Source organism: Mugil cephalus, chromosome 20 (genome assembly GCF_022458985.1).
Source record: "Mugil cephalus isolate CIBA_MC_2020 chromosome 20, CIBA_Mcephalus_1.1, whole genome shotgun sequence".
Taxonomy (NCBI): domain Eukaryota; kingdom Metazoa; phylum Chordata; class Actinopteri; order Mugiliformes; family Mugilidae; genus Mugil; species Mugil cephalus.
The window spans coordinates 20,979,414-21,006,702 of record NC_061789.1 but is presented as its reverse complement, the minus strand read 5'-3'; the positions used below and the strand labels follow the sequence as shown (position 1 = coordinate 21,006,702).

The window sequence follows — 27,289 nt, the reverse complement described above, 5'->3', positions numbered from 1 at the left end:
GTGTTTATTGAAAATTAAGGGTGTGGGAACTCCATAATGAGTCATGAACATATCAGAAATCGTTTGGTGTTTATTGGATGAAATTCCAGTGAGTTATTAAAAATTGAAGAAAAAAAAGACGTTGCACTTTTGCGACGCTCCCTAAGCACTCTGGCTGCCGTACGGCACTAGGACAATTCGGCACCGTTACTTTAATCTTTCGCCTGGCTCGCAGATTTTGGTGAGATGATAAAGCCTGTGAAATGTCAGTCTTGGGTTTCTGTACAAAATAATACCATCGTATTTTCGTGTCACTATTACGATTAAAACGCCAGAAAATACACGTGTGTTCTAACTTAACCTTGGTCTATTTACAATTCCCATCTGTTTCGTTTTTCAACAGTCATTTACATTGTATTACACGTGTTTGCTTTCAACAGAAACGAGTCTGTTTTCAGTTTCGCTGGGAGAGTAAAACAAATGGAACTGGACTAAGGGAGTGGGTGAAAGAAAATCTGGAGTAGAGGTTTATGTTGGATTATGTTCCGTGCTTTCTTAACTTTGGGACTGTGGGATTTTGGTGTCAATCTTACAATACAAGAAAATCTTGTTTTGCACTGAAATTTTGTGTTGGTGTTGACCACATGGACTTTCATATTGTCATTCATGGCACAGGTAGCACAGATAGTATCATTTGAGAGATGTGACTGAAATTTTAGACTGAACGAAAGACTGAGCCCACACCTAAGCATTTGCTTTTGATTAATGCTGCACTCTGGTCTATGTTCACCAGTTACAAGAAACTTTACTTAAACTTTTACAGACCTATTGTGCCACTTCACTGAGCCAGCCACAAGGGGGAGCTCTGTTTGCTTTGACTTCACTGTCAAGGAGCCATCCGTCTTTATACAGTCTATGATTGTAGCAGTTTCAGCCACAGTTGTAGCTAAAAGCCTCATTAAATATATAGCTTTCATGACAAAGGAACAATATTTCCATTGAGTAGCACTTTCAGGATGTTATCAAATAATATATAATGTTCTGATATATACGTTATCGGATGTAGAGGTTGCCGTATTCATGTCTTTCCTTGTGATCATGAAGACATCGGAAACAGGTCTTGTTATTGCTTTTGTTATCGTTTGTCATTGCCCAAACAACAAAACTATTGAGTCGTTTGAGTTTGAGTAGTGGCTCAAGTGGTGGGTTTGTACACCACAAAAATGCAGCACAGACCATTCATTTTATTTTGAGAAAGAAAAATAACCAAGTGGGAAAAATATTCAGCCTGTTTCACAAATCCATGCACAAATGTAATATGTTACTTTTGTCAGATTAGACGGTGCAAATAAAAACTGTGTCATGTGTCTTTGTTCTGTGTCATTTTGACAAGTTTTCCTTTCCTTCCATGTTACAACATAATAAAATTATTATGTTATTATTATTATCTAAATACCCTGTCTATTTCTGCCTTCTACGTGTGGAAAATAGATACAACAAACATATTACCCAATATGAATAGTTTTTCCTGTCAAAATTCATCAAAACAGGAGTCAGTCTTTCTTTCGATTTTGTTGATTTTAATATGAAATGCTGTTGATGGGAAGTAACAACGAAACACATCTGAATCGATCTCTTAGCCATGCATTACGTAGTTTAAAACTCATTCCTCAATGTGTTCCTCTTGCAGTTATAGTTAGCGCTTCTCATTGATCATAGGATTGGTGTTCGATCCCTTGTTCACTGGTATACATGTGAAGGGATGGCGTATAGCATACTGTGCATTCCATATATCAAATTCATTTAAATTGTACATGAATTTTTTATAATAATTACTTGGGTAGACAAATGAAACATACAAAACACACAATGTTAAATAATGTTTACCAAGTGTCTGTATACTGATCTACAGTTCAAGACTCAATTTTTAACCATTATGTGACTTTATAAGCCACTGTGTTGATGTACATAAAACAGCAGTTTGATAATCCTGCCATCTTGTGGTTGAATGTGACTCTTAAGGGAGCTCTAATGGTTAGAGAAGCAGCTCTGGGACCTGAAGGGTCACAGGTTTGCATCCCCTGCCCACCCATGTTAATGTCTGAGATGCCTTAAGCAAGCACCTACATGTATATACTAGCGTGCGAATGAATGGATGGGTCAAACGCAGAGAGAGAATTTAACCATGAGGGATTAATAAAGTTAAACATGATTACTATTGTTTACAGGAAGCTCAAGTCAAATTAATTTTAAATTTCCAGACCATGGATGAGTGGAGTACACTTTTTGCGATTTATTCTCATCAATAAAATAATATATTTGTCTTCCATAAAATATTCTTTATTTAAACAAATCAGCCTTTGTTTGCACATCAACATCCAGGCAGAAGGCAATCTGCAACAGGTCTAAGGTCTCTGTGAACCTCTCCTCCTCGCTCTGATCAGTGCAGGTGCAGGGATAATCTTTCTTTCAGGAGCTCTTATCTGTGCTTGCAGTGGAGACCTCAGACCAAACCTTGGTGGGAGCTTCTGTATTTGGCGCTGAGGTGGGGTGAATCTGCCATCCTTGAGATCGTCCACAAAACCTTCCATTCCATCAAACTTTGAGGTCAACTTCCCCAGCTCGTCTTTTAGCGAATTAAACTGCTGGTAGAGATCTCCCAGAGCATTTGAAAGAGGCTGGATCCTGGACAAGCAGAAACGTTTGGAATTAATAAATTATTTCAGGGCTTCAAAGACAGTTTTTATACCAGAACAAGGCACTGCTGAGGTTGAAACATCCAGGTTGTGATCATGAATCATCACCATGTCATCATGTTTGCATATATGTAAAAAACTAAAACAAGAACTAATACTAAACAAATTTGTGTTCGTGTTTGAGGTGTCAACCTGTGGAATAGTTACGACGGTGAAATGAATAGCTGTAGTTCCACTTCCTCTTTTAAAAATTGTTACAAAGATATAGAAATCGGCTATGAAAAAAGTAAGAATGATTTTGTTAGATGAAAGCTGAATGTTTGCTGTTGTAGAGCAACACAGTGGTGGAAATACATTTTCAGACACCCCATGCATTTGTCAATCACTCTTAGGTTTTCAAGTGCAATTTCCTTTAGTACAGTCATAGACAAAGTAATAAACAAATCCTGAAACAGTCATTAACAACCAAATTGTTTGGTTCTATAAAAATACGTAAGAAATTTTGAGTATTGGGTAGTTTTGGTTCCAGTGATCTACTAATGAAGGCCATGCTTTTTATTTATATCACATTTTTGTGTTGTGGCGTGCTACACGTCTATATTAAGCCAGTACATTTGAAAGTTCTTCAGAGATAAAAATGGATAAAACAAGGAAGGTAAACACGGCTGAAAATATAGATTCTCAGCCAGGAAGGGTGCAGCTGCTGCCAGATCACCAGGAAGTGCAGATGCAGTCCTTCAGCAGTTGGATCCACTCTGCAGAAATACAGACGAACCAACAGCTTGGAAGACAAACCAAGATCTGGGCGTCCAAGGGTTTCTTCAGCAAGAAATGACTGCATCCTGATCTGCATGTGCAGGGAAAACCACTGAATCACAGGAGCTCCAACAGCAGTGGTCAAATTAAACTGGTGTCCACACTGTATGTGGTAAACTTTTAAATCATGGCTTAAGGTCCTACAAGGCTGTCAAGAAGCTCCTGATCAATGAGAGACCCCAAAAAAAAAAATTCCATAAATATTTCATGATAATATCTGAGATTGTGTAAAATTTTAAGGGTGCCCAAAAACCGTTTTTCCACCACTGGTGTATGATTTAACACAGATGATGTATTTTAGGAGTTGCTTTGCTAAGAATGTTAATAAGTATGAGCTTCAGCCGACACCTTCAGGTAGCTTTTACCCTCATTGTATTTTGTGTATGTTGAAAGTAAATTTCATTTGTTTGAGAGGAGGGGGTAAATGCCAATCGAATAAACTGAATTGAACTGAAATGTATAAATGTGCCGCATGTATGATGTATGGTGGACGTATCTGCACGTATATGATTCTCTGTTCATCTCTGCTCCTCTCTTCCTCCTGTCCCACCTGCCTCTTTTTTGTGTATTCTGCCCTCAAGCGGAAAGTCTCACCAAATCAGTTGGTTTCTGCTCAAAGCTTCTTCCTGTTAAAAGGGTATTTTTCCTCGCCACTTGAGGTTGAGGTTTCAAGCTCGAACTTTCATAAAGGACTGATTATAAATAATGCTTAACTGAACTCAATCTACATCCCATTAAAGAGCACATTCCCCGTCTTTTTCAGGGAACATTGCGATAACAGACTTCCATCTGTTGGCATCATGGTCAAGAACCTCATCCCTGGAGGAAACGGTCAGGGGAACCGAACATGAGACTGAAACGTTTCCATTTTAGTCTGGCTCAGTTGTTGTGGTGAAGTCATTTACAAAGCAGAGTCTGCTTTGTGAGGAGCACAGTCATGGATCAAATTACCGGCTTTGGCAGTTTCTTGGTGATATGCAGAGCAAAGCAAGTTACATAATTTATTGTTTTTGGATGATTTCGTAAAATGTTCACTTACATCATCAAGTGCTGTTATTTTTGAACGTTTCACCTCTTACGCAACAGTTTAATGAGTTGTTTACCCTCAGTGATTTATAAGCAGGATGTTCAGAAGCTAGGGTGACTCACCTGTTGTATTCAGGGAGAACAGACCCGTGGTCGTTGATCAGCAGGTCCTTCACCTGGGCTAGAATAGCAAATTTCCAGTTGTCCAGTACCTGAGTCAGGTTGGAGCAAGTCTTGCCGTTGGTGTGTTCTGCTGAACACATACATTAACAAGCATATGTTGGCCAGTATTCACCTAAAATTTTACAAAGACAATCTTAAGCACGTCTAAAAGCACCTTAAGCACTTTTAAAATCAAACAAGCTTGATAATCATTTACATCCCAGCGTTCATTAAATAAATAGTAGGATGATGGGACTTAGGTGGTAATTGGAGTCTTGGATATGTCAAGGATTAGCAATAAAATTGAAATGATTGCATCATTATTTTGTATGTAGTGTCAGTTTTAAAATTTTGCACCCTCTGTACACCTTCATGGCAAAAATGTACATGTGTTCTCTTTTGTTGTTGTTTTCAGTGTTGTTGCAGTTTGTACAATAAATGTTCGTATTGATGAATCAGATGCTGATTTAAAAGTTATTTCACCATAAAAGGTGGTAGAAATAAAAGAATTCCATGCAAGGCTCATGAAAAACATCCCTCAAAGGAGGATGCTCTTTGTCAACAATGAAATGATCAGTTCATGCTACACACTGTCTCTCTAAAACACAGGCACACTAACATAGAGAAACTCAAAAAACTCAAATCAATTTTGATATTTTCAGACTAGCGTTTAAAGGGTTAAATCCTGAAAACCCTTGAAAGTTTGGTCGTTTTGATCAGGTCTAAAGTTTTTAAGTGATTCGTGAAAAAAGTACAAAAAAATATTGAAGTACGAGGATTTTATGGCATTTTCTTTATGCGTTTACATTTTTGCCACATAGATGTCTAGAGGGGGCAAAATGCATCATGAGAGTATAAATGACATGTGAGAGTAAAAGATGCTGGATTTAAAAAATTTGGCTAAAAAGAAGAGTTCCTGCTTCAAGCCACAAGCTGTAATACAGCCAAAATGATCACCAAGTGAAAAGAAAAAAAGTTGAAAAAAAAATGTACAAAAATGAAGAGGGCATAAGGGTTAAGGTTCCAACCTGATGTATCTTGTTTCCATTTCTGAGCTCCACATGCTGAAATTACGTAGAGCAGGGCTAGAAAACTCTTCATCTCCATCCTCCTCACCTATCAAAAACCATGACACAGATGTTGGTAGTGCTAACAACCAGCAAAATTTCCAAATCTGTAAGCAAGCATACATGCTTTATACTATTTCTAATGTTTTTTTTTCTTACATTGCTGTGAGTCTGCAAATTACTGCTTCTTTTAACAACAAAGTATATCTATTTCTGACTGATACACAAGTGTTTTGAATAAATACATTTTTACAATATTGTGTTTTTTTTTGTTAAATTTACATACATGCATACATACAGTGTGAAGAATATTTTCTTTTACAATACCTTCTTGTGAAATAGCACCGAGGTCTTTCCAGGTCTGAGCTGCAGAAGAGAGTCTGTGATGCGATCGTTCAATAGTCACACACTGAGGAAACATGACCTGGGCAGCTCTCTCTTATAACTGCCTCCCTAAACTTCAAGAGCCATTCCCCACCTGCTTCTATCCACGTCAGTCATGCAGGGCGGTGAAACACTCTGCTCCTTTAACATATAAGCCCACTGGAGAATTCACATACAACCAAAGCAACACACATATGAAGTCTGAATGGGAGGTCCTGATGATCCTCTATCTCACATGTCTTGCAGCTGCTTCAGTGGTTTACGGCAAATGAACTCCCTTTGGGCTCTAATCCAGTGTTTGATGTAGCTGTATGGCTCCTGCATAACATTCTTACTGCCTACTGTAATAGAATCTGTTCAACATGTGTTGAACTATCACAGTAGTCTCCTTGCCTATCCTGAACCAAGAGAGCTGATGAAGATGATAGAATTAAACACGTGTTGATTGTCCTAATAAAAGACTAGATTTAGAGAATATTTAACACTAGTCTAGACTAGAAATTGTAAAACTAGAGTTTCTGGACAACTTTAAAATACAGTAGGTATAGAGTGTATAGAGATGTTATTGGAGACATTTTGGGTCACACTAGATACCTCACAGGTATGTACAAAATATGATTGATTTTCTTGAATAAAAAAACTCCACCACTCCACATTTGCTCGCAACAGATGCCTTTACGCCTCCAATAGTGTTGCCGGCCATCATTTCTACTTAGTGTGAATCAGCTTTCTTCAGAGAGCAGCACTGAGGCCCACTGGTTCCTCGTCCAGCGCAAATGCTTCCTGGCCCCTGCAAGACCATGATGCCTGGTAGTGGTCATTTACCCTTGCACATCGTGTAGCATGCAGACCATCCTGATGGAAGCGGTTTTGGAATGGTCTGACGTGACACTTTGGTGCCTCTCATCTCTCTTAAACGTGCCTGGAGTTGAGTGATGAGGTCATCAGCATGGGATGTGGCCAAAGGATGTCCACTTCTATGCCTTTCTGTGACTCTTCCAGTCTCTCTCTGTCTCTCTTGCAACCTGCTGATGACACTCTGTGACACTCTGGGCTCAGTGGTAACTCTGAGAATATCCTGCTTGAAGCCTCGCAATGGCCAAATGGCATTGATCAATTGTTAGGTGTTTTCTTGGTCACATGATGTCAAAATTTGAACAGGATAATGAGGAGGCTTGTTTAAATACAAATTGTCATTGGACCAGAACATTTAGTAGTCAATTCATGGATTAGACACTTGTTTTGGTTTTTGCAGTTAATCACCTTGTTATAAAAGAGCATGTTTTGCAATACGTACTGAAACACTGAACAGTTTGACATGTGCATTCAACAGTTTAGATAAAGTCAAATTAAGTCCACCTGTTAAGGTGTAAAGGTTATAGTGCATTTATTAATATTATATGTTGGGGGTCCTTGGCCTGAAAAACATTGAAGACCCCTGGTCTACTGTCAGGACTCCATTCAGAAAATTCTGCAAATACTTTAGAGTGGCATTGTAGATCACTCAGTTTGACATTAATCCGTCCTTAATACTTCTGATAAAATTTGTGGAAACAATCTGATTACTTAATGAAGGTAAACATGTATTTAGTTTCATTTAGCATTCTGAACAGTTTTTGGACAGGTGACCTGGACCCAAAACGCAGATAAATGAAGTCAGTTCAGTACGTACTTTATTAAATATCACGTTTTCCCTAATTTTTAAATGTTGGACAAGTTTAAGTATTGAAATTGAATTGACTCTGAAATTAAATACCTTTTCACACATTTTTTAAGCTCTACTCAATTTAAAATCAGTCACTTATTCCATTTCAAAGATTGTGCTGCTTCTTAAGTTGAAGTCTGCAGATAGTTTCTGTGATATATGAGCTGAGGCAAGCCAATTGCTGCTGAAAAGGAATTTTACCGGGCAGTGGTCCCTGCCACCTGTGCTACCAATAAACTCGCCAGCAAACAGACATCCTGTATGACTTTACGTAAAATCAACATAATGCCATCTCTACCATACATCTTCAGCTTCAGAAGACGTTGGCTTCTGTTCAAACAGTAGGAGTTAAATGATGTTTGATCCCATCTATAACAGATTTATGAAGATTTATGAATAAGGAAACAGAGATTTGTTTAAAAAAAAACATGATTCTCTCAGCAACCATTCAAAGTACCATGAATCTTTTGACAGTTCTCCTGAGTTTTGCAAGCAGGACTTTCCCCATTATTATTCCACAATTTAAAACCAGGAGACTGATATATCTGCAGATATATGTGTATATTATAGAATATAATGCTGTATTTATTGTATTGTAGTCTAGAAATATCAGGGGCCATTTTTAACATGTAAAATGTACATGCTTAATTCTCATTTTGTCTCTTGGCCATGATAAAAACAACAACAACAACAAAAAACACAGCAGCTGCCAAATAAATACATTGGCAGTTACCTGAGAAAGGAAATGTTGTATGAGTATCAGTTAAAAAAATAAAAGAAAATGCAAAAAGCAACTACTTTGCTTTTCACCTCTGATTATGCTGTGCATGGGGACCGTAAGCTTTCATTTCTGTCAAAACTCCAAAAACTCTTGTCGAGAAAAATCCACAGTGAGTTTGAGTGAGCTTGACACAGAACAATTAATTTTTCTTCCATCAATACACATCAATATAAATAAATACATTTATGAACTAACCTTAACCATCAGACTATTTGTGTAGTGGTTCACTGATTTCTTTCCAGCTCAGTCTACCTCAGCCAGAGGAAAGAATGACACCAGTGGTCCTTCAGAGCCAGAGAGTGAGATAACCAGGCCTCTTTCTGTTTTTTTAATTCATTGTCACATGTTGCTTGTTATTGACTCACAGTCGTCAGTTCATAATCACTTTCTCAGAGTGTAATGTGTAATGTTGAGAGGATGGTAAAAACATAATGAGGTGCGCCTTGAGGATTCTCATGTTTCCATAGTTTTTCGAGATGACTTTCAACAAACAGTGATTAGTCTGACAGGGAGAAAACAATAATAAAGAATTAACCATACATTAAATAATAAAAAAAATATGAGTCTGTATGCAAAACGACAGTAGAAATCCTGTCCTCATTGCATAGTTCATCTGAACCATAATGTGTGGTCATCTATAACGTGGCTCTATGTGGCTCCACTCTTGGACAGTACTGCGCAGACTCTGGCTTCAAACTAACAAGATGGTGCCAACCACAGGAAAATAGTATCAGTTTTGACTACAGATGGGAATTCTGTTTTCTTTCACTTATTTTCCTTACCCAGTGCATGTAGTTTGGGTCTCTGCAACATTCTCTGTCTCTGTGCATCCTACTGTGCTGTGTGTGTGTGCGTGTGTGTGTGTGTGTGTGTGTGTGTGTGTGTGTGCGTGTGTGTGTGTGTGTGTGTGTGTGTGTGTAACCCTTCCCCTAGCCCTAACCCCTCCTTTGCCCTAACCCTAACCCCCTTTATCCGTGGTGGACCCCAATCCTTGTGAGCAAATTCGCTGTGTTTCTAGCCCCTTTTTACAAATTTTATAATGACCTGTTTGTGAGTGCTTGTGTTCTTAAGCACTTCTTTTATTAGGCACTGATGATATGTGTTTTATGACACTTACTATAGTAAACTTAACCCTGGCTAAACACTTGGACTGGGGACAGTCTGGCTAATGGAGGGTCCTCCTTCCTTCTTACCTTTTCCCCGCCACCTCCTCATCATGTTACTTCAATATACCGCAAACTTTTTTGTTTTAAAATCTTTTTATTTTATGGATATTCTCAGGGTTTTCAAACTTTACCATTCCTTGGCATTATGGCCCTGGGGAGAAAAAGAATGGCTTTGACTGTCCCTGACCCCATATACTCTCAGTAGGACAGTGCCATCCAAATCTACTCCAACCCTAACCGCAATCCTTAACCCGACCTCAAGGGTCTGAAAATAATAGTTTTCATTCTCCCTGACCCCATATCCTGTCAGTGTGTCAATGCTATGTAATCCTATCAGAAAGCTTAACCCCAACCCTAACGCTAACCCCAATCCTTTCCCTCTAAACCTAACCCCAATCCTTAACCCGACCTCAAGGGGCTGAAAATAATGGTTTTCATTCTCCCTGACCCCATATCCTGTCAGTGTGTCAATGCTATGTAATCCTATCAAAAAGCTTAACCCTAACCCTAACGTTAACCCCAATCCTCTCCCTCTAAACCTAACCCCAATCCTTACCCTCCTCCAACCTCAAGGGGCTGAAGGAAAATAATGCTTTTCATTCTCCCTGACCCCATATCCTGTCAGTAGGCCAGTGCTATCTGATCCTACCACAACTCTTAACCCCAAACCTAACCCTAACCCCATACATACGACAAAGCACATTGGTTATTCCAATTTAAATAGGGTCCACATCACATTCCATTTCAATGTATGCTGACGACACACTTGTTTATCTCTTTGGCGCAAAAGGCAGTAGGTATAGAAATCAGTTCCTATATCCAGGCAATAGCAAAAGATAACTACTCATCCATTTTGAAGAAAGTTGAAGATGACCTTGAGTGATGGGCAACACTCCCTTTATCAATGCCTGCCTGTGTAGCTACTATCAAAATTAATGTGCTTCCACGCATAAACTTTGTGAGCTCTATGCTCCCTTTCCAACCCCAGTGGGGTTTTGGCAGAAACTCGACTCAAAACTTAAAAAGTTAATTTGAAATGGGAATAAACCTTGCATTAAATGGTCAGCATTACAGCGTGACAAACCACAGGGTTGTTGGACTTGCCCAAACTTTAAGTTATATCATTGGGCGTTCGTACTGCGTTCCCTTAAACACTGGCTTGATGCAGGAGTAGCCTCACCCTGGAAGACACTAGAACAGGAGCTGGTTCATCCTCTAAGACTTAAAGGACACATCTAGGAGTGGAGACCATTGAAAGGGAATACTGTGTGGGAAAATGTTTTTCGATAGTCTATCCAAATCACCAATTAATCCACCACAAGATTTGCCACAGAACCTTCTGAACACCACGTAAAAGACATATGATAGGTTTGGCTCCCGATACTCACTGTCAGTAGAACCGGCAGAAAAGGAGGTACCCACCTGGTCCAGCACTTCAAGGAGCATGGCTTTCAACTACCTCTTCGGAACCTCGGGAAGGTCTGTTGGGGTTAGCGGGAGGAGACCACTCCTACGATTGTGCGGCCACGCAGCTTGAGCCTTTGACTCATTGCCTCATTGACCCTAACTCTGGGTTTAATCCTAAGATTACCCTGACCCTAACCCTTGATTTACACTAAACCTAACCTGGTTTAAACCTAACATGCTTCATAGATGTTCAAAATGTATGTTGTTTTTTTACTGCCTGAACTTGAATTACTGTGTATCCATCTGTGCTCTGAATTACAGTGCATTGTCAGTGGTTGAATAACTCAACTCAATTCAATTTTATTAGCGTCAATAACAATACAAATTATCTCAAGACGCTTTATCGGGCTTAATTTAAGAAATCTTGTCAAGTGAAATTATCTTGCTGCATGGACAGATAATTTCACTTTTTTTTCCCCTTTTCCCTCAGATTTAGTGTTTGTCTCCTTGACCCAATATTCTGTCAGTATGTAATCCTGCCAAAACTCTTAACCCTCTGATTTTAGATCAGAGGCCACAAAAATAGCACCATTGCAAAATTATTGAGAAATACAATAGGTTGACTTTTTCCAATTTTATAAAATTCTTTATTTTGAAAGTTGTTTTTAAGCGTAAAAATGGAGTGGCTCCACAAGCGATGTCTCACATTTTTGTTAAGACAGACGACTGAAAGACAACAACAGAGCACCACCAAGCAAATCTGTAAAATTCAAAGAGGACGACATTTGGCCAATCATCCCTCTCAGTGCATGGTACACACCTATGGAACTCCTTACCTTCAGAACTCAAATCGCAAACATAACTAAAGAGTCCAAAGATGCTGTTGTTCTTGGTCTTTGTGTTCGCTACTACGCATGTCCAACTTTCAACGACACAATAAAAAAGTGAGATGTCTCACTTCTTAAAAAAATTAGGTGAATGTATTATGCTCACTTAGATTCTGAATAAAACACGTTATTTTTCAGAGATGGAAATAGCCATGGAGTGTGCCATCTCTCATTTCCGTTTAATCTTTAATGAGGGCTGCGCAGTAAGGTTAAATAGCAGGACAGCCTGACCACTGCTGAACCATAGACTGCTACCATTTCCAAAACAGGGCTTTATGGCAGACATTAATTTTATGTAAAAGAACATTAAAAAATCCTGGATTTGTGTATAATTGTATTTTATTCCATTTGATTGGAGTTTTATTTTGATTGAAGGAATACTTCAACATTCTGGGAATCTCTAGTCTTGTGATCACCATAAGGCAAACAGCAGAGAGTCCACAAAGTCACTGTCTGATGAGTTTTTGTCAGAATCCGTTGAAACTTAAGGCCTTCCTATAAACAAGATATATTTTCTTAAATCAAGTAAGTCTAATTCCTGAAACAAGATGATTTATCTTTTGTAAATAACACAGCAGCTTAAAAACCCCTTCAAATGTCAAAAAAGCTTGTTTCATATGGCATATGACTCAAACAAGATGTTTGATTTTTCACTGATCATGGTACTTGTTAGGCAGTTGTGTCTTATATTAAGTGTAATGAGATATTTTGACTAGAAATGAGACAAATATACTTGGTAACATTTAGATTTTTTTGCAGTGTAAGTCATTGTCTAATATTGTATCTTACTTTAAAGCCTGACCAGGGACAGGGACTGTAAATGAACTCAAGCTAGATGTCTTGTATGCATCATATTTTCTATTTCTTTGTGGCAATGCTGTATGTATTGTCCCTTTTAAATAAAGATTAATAAAATAAAATAAGCCCAACCCTAACCCTGTTCCCCCTCCTAAAAATAACCCTAAACCCTGATCCCCTAACCCCCTAACCCTATCCTCTCTCTGACCTCAAGAACCTAGGCCCTTTGATCCTCCTTCACCCCATAACTTGTCCGTAGAGCTCTTGTCAACAACGCGAACCCTAACCCTATCCTCTGCCTAAACCTAACCCTGAACCCTAATCCTGTCCCCAACCTCAAGGAGGTTGGATCACTTACTTTCTCGATAATATAAGTCCTTGTATATGATTAAAAGTGCTGCTGTGAAATGACCAAGAAGGATTTGTACTGATCAACTTTTAAAACAGAATGAAATATTTTCCATCTACAAACACCAAATCAGGCACGGCTTCCTGAACTGTTTTGAGGTTATTGGTGGAAATTTGGCAGGGCTGTTACCAGAGCAGGTTGTTTTTATTAGCAGTCTCTACTGTGTGACCAATAAAACCCTCCTTTGTGCCTAGTCTGGGAAAATCAATGAAATTTGTATGTTGCTACGTGTAAACCAGCATTTGTAAATCACATCTGGATTTTAGCTGGATTTAACAGCAAAAAAGGAATGAATTTGGTTGTACTTGTTTTCTTCACTTCCTTCACAACCCTAAAGTAGAAAAATAATATTCCTCCCTGTTTTGGCATGGTCAGTGTGTTGTTCATGAGTTAAGAGTGAAACTGATATAGTTCTACATCATTTCTTTAAATTACTGTGTGTTATTTTTGGAATTAATCTGACCTGCACATTTTGACAACTTGTTAACACATGTTTTTGTTGATTAATTAGTTGCTGTCAGATACCGTCAAAGGTAAAAATCACTTGGTAATTTTGTCTATGACTTTAACTGTTGTACAGTTATCTTTCCGAGGAGCAGTTTTACACCGTCAAAGTGCAGACATTTGTGCAAAGTGAGGACACACTTCTGTACAAGGCATATTAAGGGTTAAGTATGTGTGTGTGTGTGTTGAGGGGAGGAGGGGGGGGGTATAACCATCTAAATCCCCTCACTGTGACTCTCACATGATGAAGAAATCTTACGCCTCACAGCAGCCTGAGGCTAGACACGGAATGGTTACTCCACCTCAGCTCACATGCTTCTCTGTACTGAAGCAAATGATCTCCCCATGTTTCATTTTGAACAGCTAAAAGAACGGCTAGGCTCATCTCCCAGTGACCGACGATATGAAAAGATATTTGGTAATGAGAAGGATTGCTTGGCCATGGTCGAGGAAAGACAGTACCCAGAATGAGTCCACTCCACTTTTGCCAAAAGTAAGTGTTTTACTAAGTTAAGCTTCTTTCTGGATAATGTGATCCTATGATGACCGAACACTGTTTCTGTTGCATTCCTGTGTGTCTAAAGACAGAATCTGCAAAAAGGGATATTGACGAGGAGGAGGCTGGCCAACTATCTATTGAATTTCAAGCAGGCACAAACAATGGACAGGACAGTCCGGCACTCGCAAGGATCCAACACTATTACAGTTATTCTTTAATGGACTACGTCCTAAAATATTTACTAATAATCTGCAATCTGGTGTTTACAGTCCTGGGCCTGATGGTTCTTGGTGTTGGTATGTGGGGCCTCATCAACAAAGAATCATTTGCTCAGGAGAAAATTGCGAGTATTGGCACTGATCCAATGCTGATACTTGTGACTTTAGGCCTCCTGCTAACCATGCTCTGCCTATCAGGCTGTGTAGGTGCCTTAAGAGAAAATTGCTTCTTACTGAAGCTGTTCTCAGCCACAGTGCTGGTGCTCATCACAACTCAGGTGCTGCTCACCATTATTGCCTATAGTCTACAAGAACAGGTAGAAGGATTTCTGCGGTCGAGTATGTTAATTGCCATGGCACGCTACCAAGATGATCTGGACCTAAGATTCATTGTAGATGAGATTCAGTCAAATCTGCAGTGCTGTGGGGCAGAGAATTACCGCGACTGGGAGAACAACATGTGAGTAGACTGTTTTTTTTTTGTTGTTGTTTTTTAAGTGCTTTGTGATGTATTCGTTATGATATATATCTTACTATATCATTGGATTTGTGTTTCTTAATCCTCAGATATTACAACTGCTCAGCTCCAGGAGTGCTGGCCTGTGGTGTCCCTGCAACGTGTTGTGTGGACCCTTTAGAGAATGGCACAGTGTGGAACTCTCAGTGTGGTGTAGGAGCCCAGGCGCTAGATGAGTTTACTGCTCAGAGTGTGATCTTCCTGGGCGGCTGTCTGGGGGGAATCTCTCGGTGGATCGTGCAGCACGAGGGCCTCATAGGGACAGTTGCAATTGTCGTTCTCGGGGTCCAGATTCTTACTCTGTTAATCACTACACGATTGTTGGAAAGAATCCATTGGCATAAAGTTTACATAATGAAGTCATGAATATAGTATGCTATTGAAACAGTCATGTCTGATTTTGAATCCTGGTATTATTTGTCTCATAATAAATTCAAACTCAATAAGATTTTTTTTTTTATCAAGTTTTAAACCCCATAAAAAAAATTATATAATATTTCACCTATCCCCCAACAAAGCCTGAATAGGTTGGTCTAAACGTCTCTTTTAAATTGAAATGGGAATTGTAAATACATGTATTCTTTTTTATTATTATTATTAATAATAATAAATATTAATTATTATTATTATCAATATTATGAAAAGTCTTACGCAAAAATACAAAAGGCTTTGAATAAAGGCAACTGGATTTGTAGAATTTCTTGAAGATGTTTCACCACTCATCCGAATAGCTTCTTCAGTTCTGAGGGACTAGTGGGAAGTTGAAGTTCTTATGCAAAAACAAAATAAACAACAATATGCAGGCACATATCACATTTAACATATTACATATTTGTGGGAGGTTTGCACTCAAAAGTATCTTGTATTCATAATCCAAGTTCCAAATTCCAGTTGAATTTGCCCTGTTGGTTCCCTTTGGTAAATATGACGATAATCTCACAGAGAAGAGGTTCAGATGATGCCATACTGAGCTAGTTCATGCAGCTCTAGGTGGCTGTACGCTTCCCATGGGCAGATTACTGTGATATCTAAAACAGAAAGAAACAAAAATTGTTTGAAATGAGCAAAGGTTGTGTGTAGGCTTGAGTAGTGCTGTACTCAAAATGTCCGAATTCTGCGTACCAGTGCCAAGCCCTTCCATTCCTGGGATCTCCTCTCCAAAGCTTGTGAAGAAAAAACAGTCACAAGCTTTATTAAGGGGAAACTGTAGTTTGTTTCAAACGTTCGAAACTGTACACACTGGAAGTTTTATTTGAAAGAAGCGTACCCAATGACCCCCCTTTTAGGGGGCTTGCTCTTGAACTGGCGGGTGTTTCTCTGTTTGAACTTTCGTACAGCCTTAGGTGGGGAGCCAGGGCCAACGGCTAGGAGTGGACCTATGATGCCAGTCTTTGCTCCAGGTTTGGCCACATCCACATTCATGCTTCTGCTGTTGGAATTATAATGGGACAGTCATTGTATCATAAATTGAAAAGAGAGAAGAAGAAAAATACCACGTGTAACAAAAACATTTCATTGAACCAGTCACAGCAATTACTTTGTAATTTGCCAATACGTTAGAGAAATGTTTATGAAATATACTTTGGTCCCTCAAATACACACATGTCCAAATCACTTAATTACCTAAAGAAATACACTTATGTACAGGCAGCAATGGCTCTGTAATCTCATGCTCACATTCCTAATCAACTCTCTACCATGCCTCTCAGCTTCAAAGCCCCTTCATGATCAGATTATTGTGAGGACATGCTGAATTTGTTTATGGACCTTACCTGACAAAAGCTCAGATTACCAGTGAAAGGAACTTTGGAGGGAAACCTTCTAAAACAGCGATTTCATACTCAAGTATTGGTGGATCATTATTCAAATTTGGCAGTAACTACATTATAAAAAATTTCAGTTCTGACAAATTTGGATAAATACTAAGATAATTTTATGTACATTGCATGAATACATATTAACATATATAATGTATATGTTACACAAATGTACTCAAGGACCGTAAAGTAAAACGGCTCTCTATAAAGATTCCACGTTCACTAAATTTGTAATTTGTGGAATTACTGTACGTACTTTTGTGGGTAAATGTGCAAATTCCTGTTTATTTCTGAGGTCATAGTCTCATACTAGATAACTATTTTCGAGGGGAATTGGATTTTTTCCATTTTTCTTTTTAGTCAAAATATTAGAATCACCTCTGGATATAAGATACTGGCCTTGAGTGCATGTAATTTAATTTAACACGGTAAATGTGAATTACCTACTGAAAGCCCTAAATCCAGATAGCAAGCACAATTTCTGTTAAAAAATTACAATGCTAAGGTTATCTGATAAAATGTGTCAGTGGTCCAAAAGCACAAGTTCATAAAAACCAATCTAACTAAACCGATCAATACATAATACTTTATACTCACCACTTCTGCCGCTGTGTATCTTTTTTGTTAGTGCTGTGAAGGTCTGGACTGCTGTTGATGAGCTGTGTCCAGTAAAGCCCTTTTATACAGTTCAGACTGTGAGAAGATTATGACACCACCAGCCAATAAACTGTGAGGCCCTCAGCACTTGGACACACACGGGTCTTTTACAATGGATATGGAACAGTACATTCATGAGGGATTGATTGACAAGGATTTGAGGGGGCGACAGTTCCCTGTTCCTCAGATTATCTGGAACTGACACATGATAGCATCTTCATTTATGTAGCATCAATAACGATACAGAACACACAGTCTGAAGACCTTGATGCAAGCACTAAGGCAATGGTGGCAAGGAAAAAAACCCTTTTTTACTCCCAGCTCATATGAAGGGACACATCTGCCTGAGGCCAGCCGGATAGAGGCAGAAAAAGAGAGAGAAGTGGGAAGATAGGCACAACAAGATAAACATACATCTACATACAACTAACTAAAGCACACATGTACAGAATCCAATTGTGATACAAATTCAAGATACAGCAGATATGTGAGAATTTGATAATGAATTTAAACAAGGATATAGTGGTATGAAACTGTGACAGAAGTTGTTCTACCACAGGTGAGTCAGCTGCTATAATGACTGAATAATAAAAGTGTCATAGGCAGGCTGGACAATTATACATTCAGGGAGGAGTGGATAACTGCAGGTCATGGAGACTGGACCGGTTGATGAGACCACAACAACAGATGAGTAGTATACAGCACCACAGGTTAGAAACACACAACTCCAGGCCAGAGACGCTCACAAGAACATGGTGGAGTGAGGGAGTGAAAGGGTGATGGAGAGAGCAGTCTAGGCCTGTAACAGCATAACTGGAGATGGTTCCACGGGAGGGCAGCCTGATAGCTGAAGATTCTACCTCCCATTCTACTTTTTTGAAACTCTAGGTACCACAGGGAGACTTGCACTTTGATGTCGCAGTGATCTGTTGGGACAATATGGTACAATGAGGTCTTTGAGATATGATGGAACTTGACCTGGTATGTAAGGAGGAGGATTTTAAATTATATTCTAGATTTTATAGGGAGCCAATGAAGAGAAGCTAAGACTGGAGTAATATTATCTCTCTTGTTAATTAATAATGTTAATTCCCATTAATGTTCTTGCTGTGGCATTTTCAATCAAATGGAGGCTTTGTAGAGAGATTTGGATTTCTATCTGAATTTTTTCCACGACCATCCAGAACACAGGCTGAGTAGAGGTTGAGGTGTGGGATTTTGTCACAATACGTCCCATGAAGCTCAGAATCTCCCCAGCACCTGCAAACATTATGCAGCTCACGCAGGCGAGAACATACCAGTGTGAACGTGACCTTTCTCTTTAATCAGCAGTCTCTCAGATTAAGTTGTATTATGGCTGGTAATCCATTCCAACCACCAGGTCCATTCATCTAATTGTTTAATTCAGATTCTCTCTTCAATCTGCACTGTTCAGGCACATGCACACACAGGACACATGTATAGATAGATAGATTACTTTATTCATCCCCGAAGGGAAATACGGTAACTAGGTATGGACACTAACTCTCTCTTGTTTTGTTTCCCACTGAACAGAATGTGCATTTATACTTTATACTTTTCTATGCAGCCTACATTTTGATATTACATTTAGGACTTGGAATACAGTATTTTACATTGTGGTATTGCTTACTTTTACTACATTTTTTTGACACGTAACAGAGATATTGAACATATAAACATATAATTATTGAAAAAGATGAAATAAACGCATATTACCCCATGTTTGCCTGATTTAATAGTTGAACTGTTTGTCAGTTATCGAGATTGTTGCTAAATAATTTTCTTTCAGTCAAACCTGAGCCAGTCTGTATCGGGGGAATGTCAGGTCTCTCTCAAAGTAAGAAATTATCTTACAGACAGCAGTTTTTAAAGATGCTTAAAAAACGAAATAGAAATTGAAATAATTAGTTGGTTAATTTTGCACATTACTAGGCATGGCTCAGTGGTCTAAATGATTATTAGTCTTATTTACTTTTACTGTACTCGTAAATTGCCTACAATATTTTATAGTTTTTAGTTATTAATGCTTCTAATAGATTATCACTCTAGGAATAGTCAGTTACAACCGTCATTAAAATGACAAACTTCTTTACCTAAAGGCAGAGCCGTATATTATATTCTCTAATATACGACTCTGCCTAAACGAATGTATCTGTGCCCTCTAGCGGTGACAGATTTAACTTGTCAAATCCGGCGTTTGGAACAAAGATCGTCTAATGTTTTCGTGTATCACTCGGAACAGGCTGTAAGTGCCTCAACATTAAGCGATCGTGAATTTTGACTCTTGAGGCAGAAACCGCGTTTCTATCACTTGGTGTCTACTGCTGTCCCTTGAGACATGTTTATGAGTTGTTTTCGAGGTACTCAAACTCTATCATCTGGTAGACATTGTTCACTGACAGACGTTAAGCCACGCTGGGGCAGAAACAGCCTTATTTGTCACAGAGTGAGAGCTCTGTTCTTGATTCTCTAGCTTCGGGTTAAGGGTCGTAGGTTGAAGGTTGTAGCTAACTACACGCTGCTATCGCGTGCTCCACATGTTTCTATTTTGTTGTGGATTGAGTTAGATTGCACCATGGGGAAAAGTAAGAAAAAACAAACAAGCAAGGCGGGGAACCAAGCGGGTAAAGCTGGACAACACCAAAGGTAACGTAATCTAATGAGGTTAATGATGCGTTAAGCAAGTAGCACCAGCTAGTTAGTAGCTATGCTATTAGCTATATAGGCTAGGTGTGTGTGGAGTTTGCATTTTTAGACGGATTACATTCAGTTTTAATGTCATTCCACAAGTGTGAGGCAGCGAAATGCAGTAAGCATCGAGCCAGAAGTGCAGAAGCAGTAAGTGCAGGCTTTGTACAGATATTGACATGGGAAATGTGTTTCAGTGTACAAAGCGACTAAATACATTAGGATATATACAGATATCGCATCAGGATATTTTCAGCATAGAACCTAATAATAAAAGCTATGGCAAATACAGCAGTACAAACCGTGATCAGTAGAAACTGTATTACAGCAGGGGTAGAGTCAGTGTCAACTTGATTAAAATCGTTGTATTACAACATAGACATTGGTATAATGCAATCAACAGTCTCCAAAATCTCTCTGTGCACAGTACATGTGAAAAAAGCTCTCAAAAGAAGCCTAGAGGAGATGGGAAACCCAAGAGAGCCAAACAAGAGGACCACCTCGAACACATCCCCTTCAGACTCCGAGAGATCATGAAGAGCAAGGACAGAATGAAGAAGAGACCGCAGAAGAACAAGAAGCTTAAGAAAGGTGATTAGAATCGTGTCCAATGTCATTTATGTATTCAAGAGACATCAGCTGGTGAGAGATGCATTGTATTTCTGTCCCTTTAGCCATCAACTCCCATCATAAGTCAGATGACTCCCAGGATGGAGACATACGTGTCCCACATTTCAAGAGAGGAAACCTGGAAAGCGAGAGAGCATACCTGCAGCGCATGAATACTGAGACACAACATGTCTTGTTCCTCACCAAGAACCAAGTTGACAGAAGGCCTGAACTGGATGTGGACAAACAAGAGAGGCGAGCAGACATAGGGAAGTCTGACAAAAAGAAGGAGTGAGTATACTATAGCTATTTATGAGCGCTTTCACCCTAACCTCACTTACTGATTAAGATTCATCAAGATTCATCTTCTGTAGCAGTATTTGAACAGCAGAGCTTTAATGTGCCTAATACATAACGTGTGACTCTAATTAATTTGAGCTGTAATCATAATTTGAACATCATGTTGAACAAGGTGAAAACATTTTTGGGCCTTGCTGTCTTGCTCCAGGTATGCCAAAGTGAGATTACTGAAGCGACAGCAGAAAAAGTTGGACAGACAAGAGGACAAGCTGGAGAAAGAGGAGTTTGTGGGTGAGCAAAGCATGTGATGCCAAAACACAAACAAAGGATGAAAGGGGCTCGAACAAAGACCAGCCGAAGTCATTAGCTTTTGTCTGTGTTCTTTCACTTAGTTTGGATCTACTAGCTGCACTAGCGCAGAGATCGAAAAGGACAATTTGCCAAACATGTTCACACACCAGTGCCACGCACTGGGAGCAAATTGGGGTTCAGTACTTTGCCCAAGGACATTTTAGCATGTGGCACATTCTGGGGACTGAAAATTAACCCTTTGGTTTGTGGACAACCCACTCAACTTAGTGAGCCACAGAGTATGTAAGCTAGTTAGAAAAGGCCTGCTGTGAACCATCTTCATATATTCAATCTCCCAACATCAAGCTGTTGAAATAATCTCCAGTAAATCTACAGTAAAACCAGTCCTGGAGTGCCAGTAGAATTTTGACTTTTTAGCCTCTCTCTATAAAAAGGACACTGGCAGAAACCCTTAGTTATAGCTTGGTCCATCCAGCGCGAGGCTTGACCAGTAACTGTTGATAGTCCACAATACAAAGTACCTGCAAAGCAGATTAGCAGCTTTCTGCCACTATCCGGCCTCTTCAGTGTATGTGTAGCACATGATTCTGTGCTACTGACATCGTGCTACAAATGCTACAGTCAAATATTAAATAAATCAAAGTTAAAATCTGTCTTTCCCCCATGTAAACTAAGTTACGATTAGGTGGTGTGAAGTAGTACAACATCACGATGGCAAAGCTGTGGCATTGCTCGCAATGCTGCTTAGTAAAAAGCCTGATTAATACACTCTTGTCTCTCTTCTTGTCAATACTTCCATTTCAATTGTGTCCAGGCAACCAACTACACTGCAACTCTTGTGAAGTGTTATTGATTTAAACCGGTTTGTTTGAAGCATTTCGTTTATTGTAGAGCACAGGAATGTTTTCCCCCACAAAGTGTTGATGCAAGCCTGTAATGTGAGACATACTACCAGCCAAACACTAGCTAGAGAGCAAGAGTCAGTGCATTACACAGACATACACAGCTTAATAGAGGTATGCTCGAAATTCAACTTTCTGAGCTTGTCCCAGTTCACATGCAAGGGAGAAAATTGAATAACTGATGGGAACATGTCTTCCTCCTCCACACTAGGTGGCGATATTTGTCTTTTCAGTGGGTTAAGACCATGTTAATGCTGTTCCGGTTGACCATTATGTCATATAATAAACAACCAGACTTATATTATTCTTAACTTGTTGGAAAGCCACAACATTAATTAAAGCTGAATAGACACAACTGAGTTGAAGTACGTTTTTGTTTGTTTTGTAGATGACATTCCCTTTGGTGAAGTTACAATGGCCCCACCATTGTTAAGCGTCAAACCGAAGAAAGCTCTGGACAAGTCTCAGGTAAATGTGCTATGCTGGGATCACATGTTATCTCATCACTCTTGAGTAAGGAGTTAACTTTATGTTCTTCTTCCTTTATTATCCAGAATGCATCCAAGACGCTGCTTCTCAGCTCTCTTCTAGGCCAAACAGCAACTTCCACAAACAAGCCCTCCATGGCCAGACAGAGAATAATGGAGGAGGAGAGGCAGCGAGCAGTGGAGGCCTACCGCTATCTTAAGAAACGGAAACAACAGCAGCTGGAGGCCAGGACTGCCAGCTTAGGAAAACACCAGAACTTCAGTGAAGGATAATTACCCCATTGCAATCAGTAGATGGGATGGCAATGAGCATAATCATCAGCAGACTGTATGTGTTAAATGCCAAGTGAAGAGCTTCCTACAGTTAAGAGAACATTCAAGGAAAGACTCAAACATTTGCATCTACAGGCCACCATGTAAGGTAAACTGCATTCACTTGCCTCTTTGATAACTACATGCTAAGTGCCTTATAAATGTTGTCAGCACATTGTCACACGGTCACCTGGTGAATATATGTATGTGTGTATATATATACACACAGACACATACATATACATATTGTTTTCTTATTTGCTAATTACAATGGAGTCATCTGTGATGTGCATGTTAAAATCATTAAGGATATTTCACCACTAGATGGCAGTCCAGCTGTTTACTGACGGAACTAACAAAGCATGGTGACACATCATGCAATGTTGATACCTATTAGATCAAAACTGACTGGATGTCTAAATGACAAACACCATCTTGTGACAGTTCAATGTTCTACTGGGAAACTTGAACCTGGCATTTGTGTGGATCTTACTTAGACACGTTACGCCCACCTAGACCAGACCAGACACCCGCAAGATTCCCTAGATCCCAAACTGATCAAGTATCAGTGGGATGATCCACAGAGGCCCCTCCTCTCAACCCAGAGGAACCAAAATCCCCCACCAACGACATTGTGTTTCCAGACACCACAGGACACCCTCAGGAGGCCCATGACCATTCTCTGATGAGTCACAGCTTTTTAGGAGGCAGTATTAGGCAGGTGGTCGTACTGTTAAGCCTGATAAGTGTATATACACTGTATGTAAATTTATTTCTGGTTTGTGCATATTTACCATGTCTCAGTGAAATGTGAAATGATTACAATTTATACAATAAATGTAATGTGATAAATTTAAAAACAAACTCACTTTGAGGTTTATTTAATAGCTGTTTATGCTTTTCATCAGTAGGTGGAGTTCAGAGAATTTCTCGCCCATATTTTGTCTTACAACCAGGCCTGTTTAGGAGCTTTATATTATATGACATTACAATTTATATCTTCTTATAACAATATCTATCATATGACTTGCTTCCCGATTGTTGTTTCCGCAGTCTTAACATTGACCCATAGCAAAAGTCCATAACAGCCCAGGTCTTGTTTTACTTTGTACCTCTCTGAGAGCCTCAATCTTGGGATAAATAAATCACATTAGCCCTTTTAAATGTGGAACACACATTAGAGCCTGGCACAGCTATTTGCTGTTGTAATCCTCAACAGGTTTACCCTCATAAACAAGGCCTTTGTTCAAATATTGGCCTCTGAGACAGTCTAGTAATCTCTGTGTCCTGTGTTGAAAACACCCTGGTCCTAAAAGTACACTTCAGATATACCTTTTTAACTTTAACATCCATAGATTATGTTTTCTGGTTGTAATGTATGTGGATTTAGACATTTTTAGGTAATCAAACTAACTGGTGAAGCTGTCTGTGTCCGTGTTTGTCCCCTGATGGTTGTCACAGTGATAGGAGGACATGTATTAAGTGGTGACAGCTGCTTGTGATCTGGAGCGCTTACTCCCTCGAGATAAATGCATCCACTGTTGGCCATGTCAACATCTATGTACGAGACCACTGCTCATATTATCAGGAGGTTTCCAGTTTTTCTGCCTGTAAAAGACTCTGACTTTGGTTTTGGCTTCAGTCACTGGCACACGTAAATACAGAATAAACTATATGAGAGAAAACTCCTCTGAAAGCCAGTAATGTCCATTAATCTAACCAGGTCAGTGTCCTTGGACAGTAACTACTAAGTGAAGAGGCAGGCTTTACCTGATATTCAAATAAATTCATTCATCAAATGTCTGAACTTCTAGTTTAAGTGTTTTGTGCTTGTTGTATATATGCACATATATATTTGTGTGTGTGTGTGCATTTTTATTTTGTGTATTTACACTGGCACATGTGTTCTGTTGTAGAATTCTGTTCTGTCTGATTTGTAGTTTCCAGTGAGCAGGTACTCAGTCTGCTGACGGTAAAAGACCGTGGCAGTAATTGGGAGACAGACTATTTACCCTGCTGCTAGGCAGCTGCAGCTCACTGCAGTGTGTGTGTGAGAAAAGGAGGAATTATGGAGGTAGCTGTCTACAGAGAGAAGGTGACAGAACGTATTGTATGTCAAAATAATTGTAAATGCTGCTTTGCTTAAATCATTTAATGACTGAATTTATCATTCTCAGTACCAGCTAAAATGATTTTCTTCCCTGTAGCAATGTAAACCCATACAATGCTGGATGAGGGAAATTCCATGTCTATGGCACCAGGTAAGACTTATCAGGCTGACCTTCGCAAATATCTGAAGTTATTGGAATGTACTTGGTATTCCCAATGAAACTTCCTCTTTCTGTTTCCCACATGGGTCTATATTTTGCAATCAGAGCCAACAATGAGACAGTGTTGCTGCTTTAATAACTTTACAATAATTTGCCTCTCTACCGAAATGTTTTTAAACTTACAGAGTCACAACATTTTACAACTGAAACAAAGTATGTTAGCACTAGCAAACGGATCAGAAGGTTACAAGGAGCGAATTTATGCGATTGAAACCAAACAATATTGATATCATAATTTACACAAAATTCTTGAAATTTACTCTGAACATAATTGCTGATTTGAATGATCCTTACCTAAACCTTGTCTATGGTTTCTCCATCATCAGCATAATCCTGGTCAGCTCTTACCTGAAAGTTTTATACATTGCTCTACTTTGTTTTAAATTTTAGAAGAAAAAAAAACAAATACTTTTGTTGTGCAAGAAGGTAAAGTCTTTGTATTCCTACAGAGATGTGTACATGTCATTCTTTCTCTTGGATGATACTTTTGAGGTTCCAGTAAGTCAATCTACAAGTGAGTTCGTTATAGACAAATTAAGGTTTAGGAGCCCAGAGAGCAGAAGAGGCAGAGAAGGCTCTTTGGATGCCTTCCGAGCATGAAGAGTGCACATAAATGTAAGTAAAGAGTTGAGATAAATCTTTGGATAACTTGGATCTCTTGATTTGACGCAAACTGAGGAAATGATATAGAAGAAATCTGCAAGAGGAGTCAGGTCCCATTGCTGTATAGTATGTATATGTATATGTATACATATATATACACACACATACGTACAGTGGGGGAAATAAGTATTTGATCCCCTGCTGAATTTGTAAGTTTGCCCACTTCCATAGAAATGATCAGACTCTGGTTTTTATGGTTGTTTACTGGTTATGGGTATAGACAGAATATCAGTCGAAAATGCATAAAAAACACACAATCTAAAAGTTATAAATTGTTATGTATTTTATTAAGGGAAATAAGTATTTGATCCCCAACAATTCACTTAGAATTCAGGCTCCTACAGATTGGCTGGTGCGCATGTGGCACACAGCTGTGCTCAGTCAACTAATTACCAATACTCCTGATCTTAACTCGTCATGTATATAAAGCACACCTGCTCTAAGAATCAGTTTCTTACATTCCAACTTCTACAGCACCATGGGCAAGACCAAAGAGCTGTCAAAAGATGTCAGGGACAAGATTGTAGACCTGCACAAGGCTGGTATAGGTTACAAAACCATCAGCAAAAGGCTTGGTGAGAAGGTGACAACTATTGGTGCCATTATTCGCAAGTGGAAGACCCATAAAAGGACCATCAACTGTCCTCGGTCTGGAGCTCCCCGCAAAATCTCGCCTCATGGAGTGAGGATGATGATGAGAAAGGTGAGGGAGCAGCCTAAAACAACACGGCAGGAGCTTGTAATGATCTGGAAGCAGTTGGGACCTCCGTCACCAAGAAAACAGTTGGCAACACACTGCGCCGTTATGGATTGAACTCTTGCAGTGCCCGCAAGGTCCCCCTGCTCAAGAAGGCACATGTACAGGCCCGCCTTAAGTTTGCCAGTGAACATCTAAATGACTCAGAAGGCTTGGGAGAAAGTGCTGTGGTCTGACGAAACCAGAGTTGAGCTATTTGGCATTAACTCGACCCGCCGTGTTTGGAGGATGAAAAAACGTGAGTATGACCCAAAGAACACCATACCCACGGTTAAGCATGGAGGTGGAAACATCATGTTTTGGGGCTGTTTTTCAGCAAAGGGTACAGGGCAACTTCACCGCATTATGGGGCCAATGAATGCAGCCATGTATTGTAACATCTTGGACAAAAACCTTCTTCCTCAGCAAGAAC

At 39.3% G+C, this 27,289-nt stretch overlaps 4 protein-coding genes across 7 annotated transcripts; 2 read left to right on the top strand and 2 right to left on the bottom strand.

Moving 5' to 3' along the window:
• Positions 1-1,538: 1,538 nt before the first annotated feature.
• On the bottom strand, positions 1,539-6,316 carry si:dkey-282h22.5 (uncharacterized protein LOC107988040 homolog). 4 transcript variants are annotated; one of them, XR_007110955.1, is made up of 4 exons: positions 6,074-6,316; positions 5,708-5,795; positions 4,641-4,812; positions 1,539-2,664 (listed from the first exon to the last, which is right to left on the bottom strand). XR_007110955.1 is itself a non-coding variant. In XM_047570963.1 (4 exons), the coding sequence occupies exons 2-4, from the start codon at positions 5,784-5,786 to the stop codon at positions 2,385-2,387; spliced, it is 489 nt and encodes a 162-aa protein (XP_047426919.1). In that variant the 5' UTR covers positions 5,787-5,790; positions 6,072-6,301; the 3' UTR covers positions 1,539-2,384. The 4 variants fall into 4 exon arrangements, 3 of the variants coding, with proteins under 3 accessions (XP_047426919.1, XP_047426920.1, XP_047426918.1); XM_047570963.1 differs by having other exon boundaries at positions 4,641-4,770; positions 5,708-5,790; positions 6,072-6,301; XM_047570964.1 differs by having other exon boundaries at positions 4,641-4,767; positions 6,074-6,300.
• A 7,725-nt stretch (positions 6,317-14,041) lies between these two features.
• On the top strand, positions 14,042-15,644 carry LOC124997996 (tetraspanin-10). Its single transcript, XM_047572102.1, has 3 exons — positions 14,042-14,280; positions 14,372-14,964; positions 15,072-15,644. The coding sequence occupies exons 1-3, from the start codon at positions 14,191-14,193 to the stop codon at positions 15,385-15,387; spliced, it is 999 nt and encodes a 332-aa protein (XP_047428058.1). The 5' UTR covers positions 14,042-14,190; the 3' UTR covers positions 15,388-15,644.
• Positions 15,645-15,800: 156 nt separating this feature from the next.
• Positions 15,801-17,475, bottom strand: LOC124998097 (retinal cone rhodopsin-sensitive cGMP 3',5'-cyclic phosphodiesterase subunit gamma-like). The gene is made up of 4 exons (XM_047572287.1): positions 17,436-17,475; positions 16,289-16,450; positions 16,144-16,184; positions 15,801-16,049 (listed from the first exon to the last, which is right to left on the bottom strand). The coding sequence occupies exons 2-4, from the start codon at positions 16,441-16,443 to the stop codon at positions 15,973-15,975; spliced, it is 273 nt and encodes a 90-aa protein (XP_047428243.1). The 5' UTR covers positions 16,444-16,450; positions 17,436-17,475; the 3' UTR covers positions 15,801-15,972.
• A 2,509-nt stretch (positions 17,476-19,984) lies between these two features.
• ccdc137 (coiled-coil domain containing 137) lies at positions 19,985-24,153 on the top strand. Its single transcript, XM_047572829.1, has 6 exons — positions 19,985-20,162; positions 20,632-20,795; positions 20,879-21,104; positions 21,322-21,404; positions 22,716-22,795; positions 22,882-24,153. The coding sequence occupies exons 1-6, from the start codon at positions 20,092-20,094 to the stop codon at positions 23,086-23,088; spliced, it is 831 nt and encodes a 276-aa protein (XP_047428785.1). The 5' UTR covers positions 19,985-20,091; the 3' UTR covers positions 23,089-24,153.
• Positions 24,154-27,289: the final 3,136 nt, after the last annotated feature.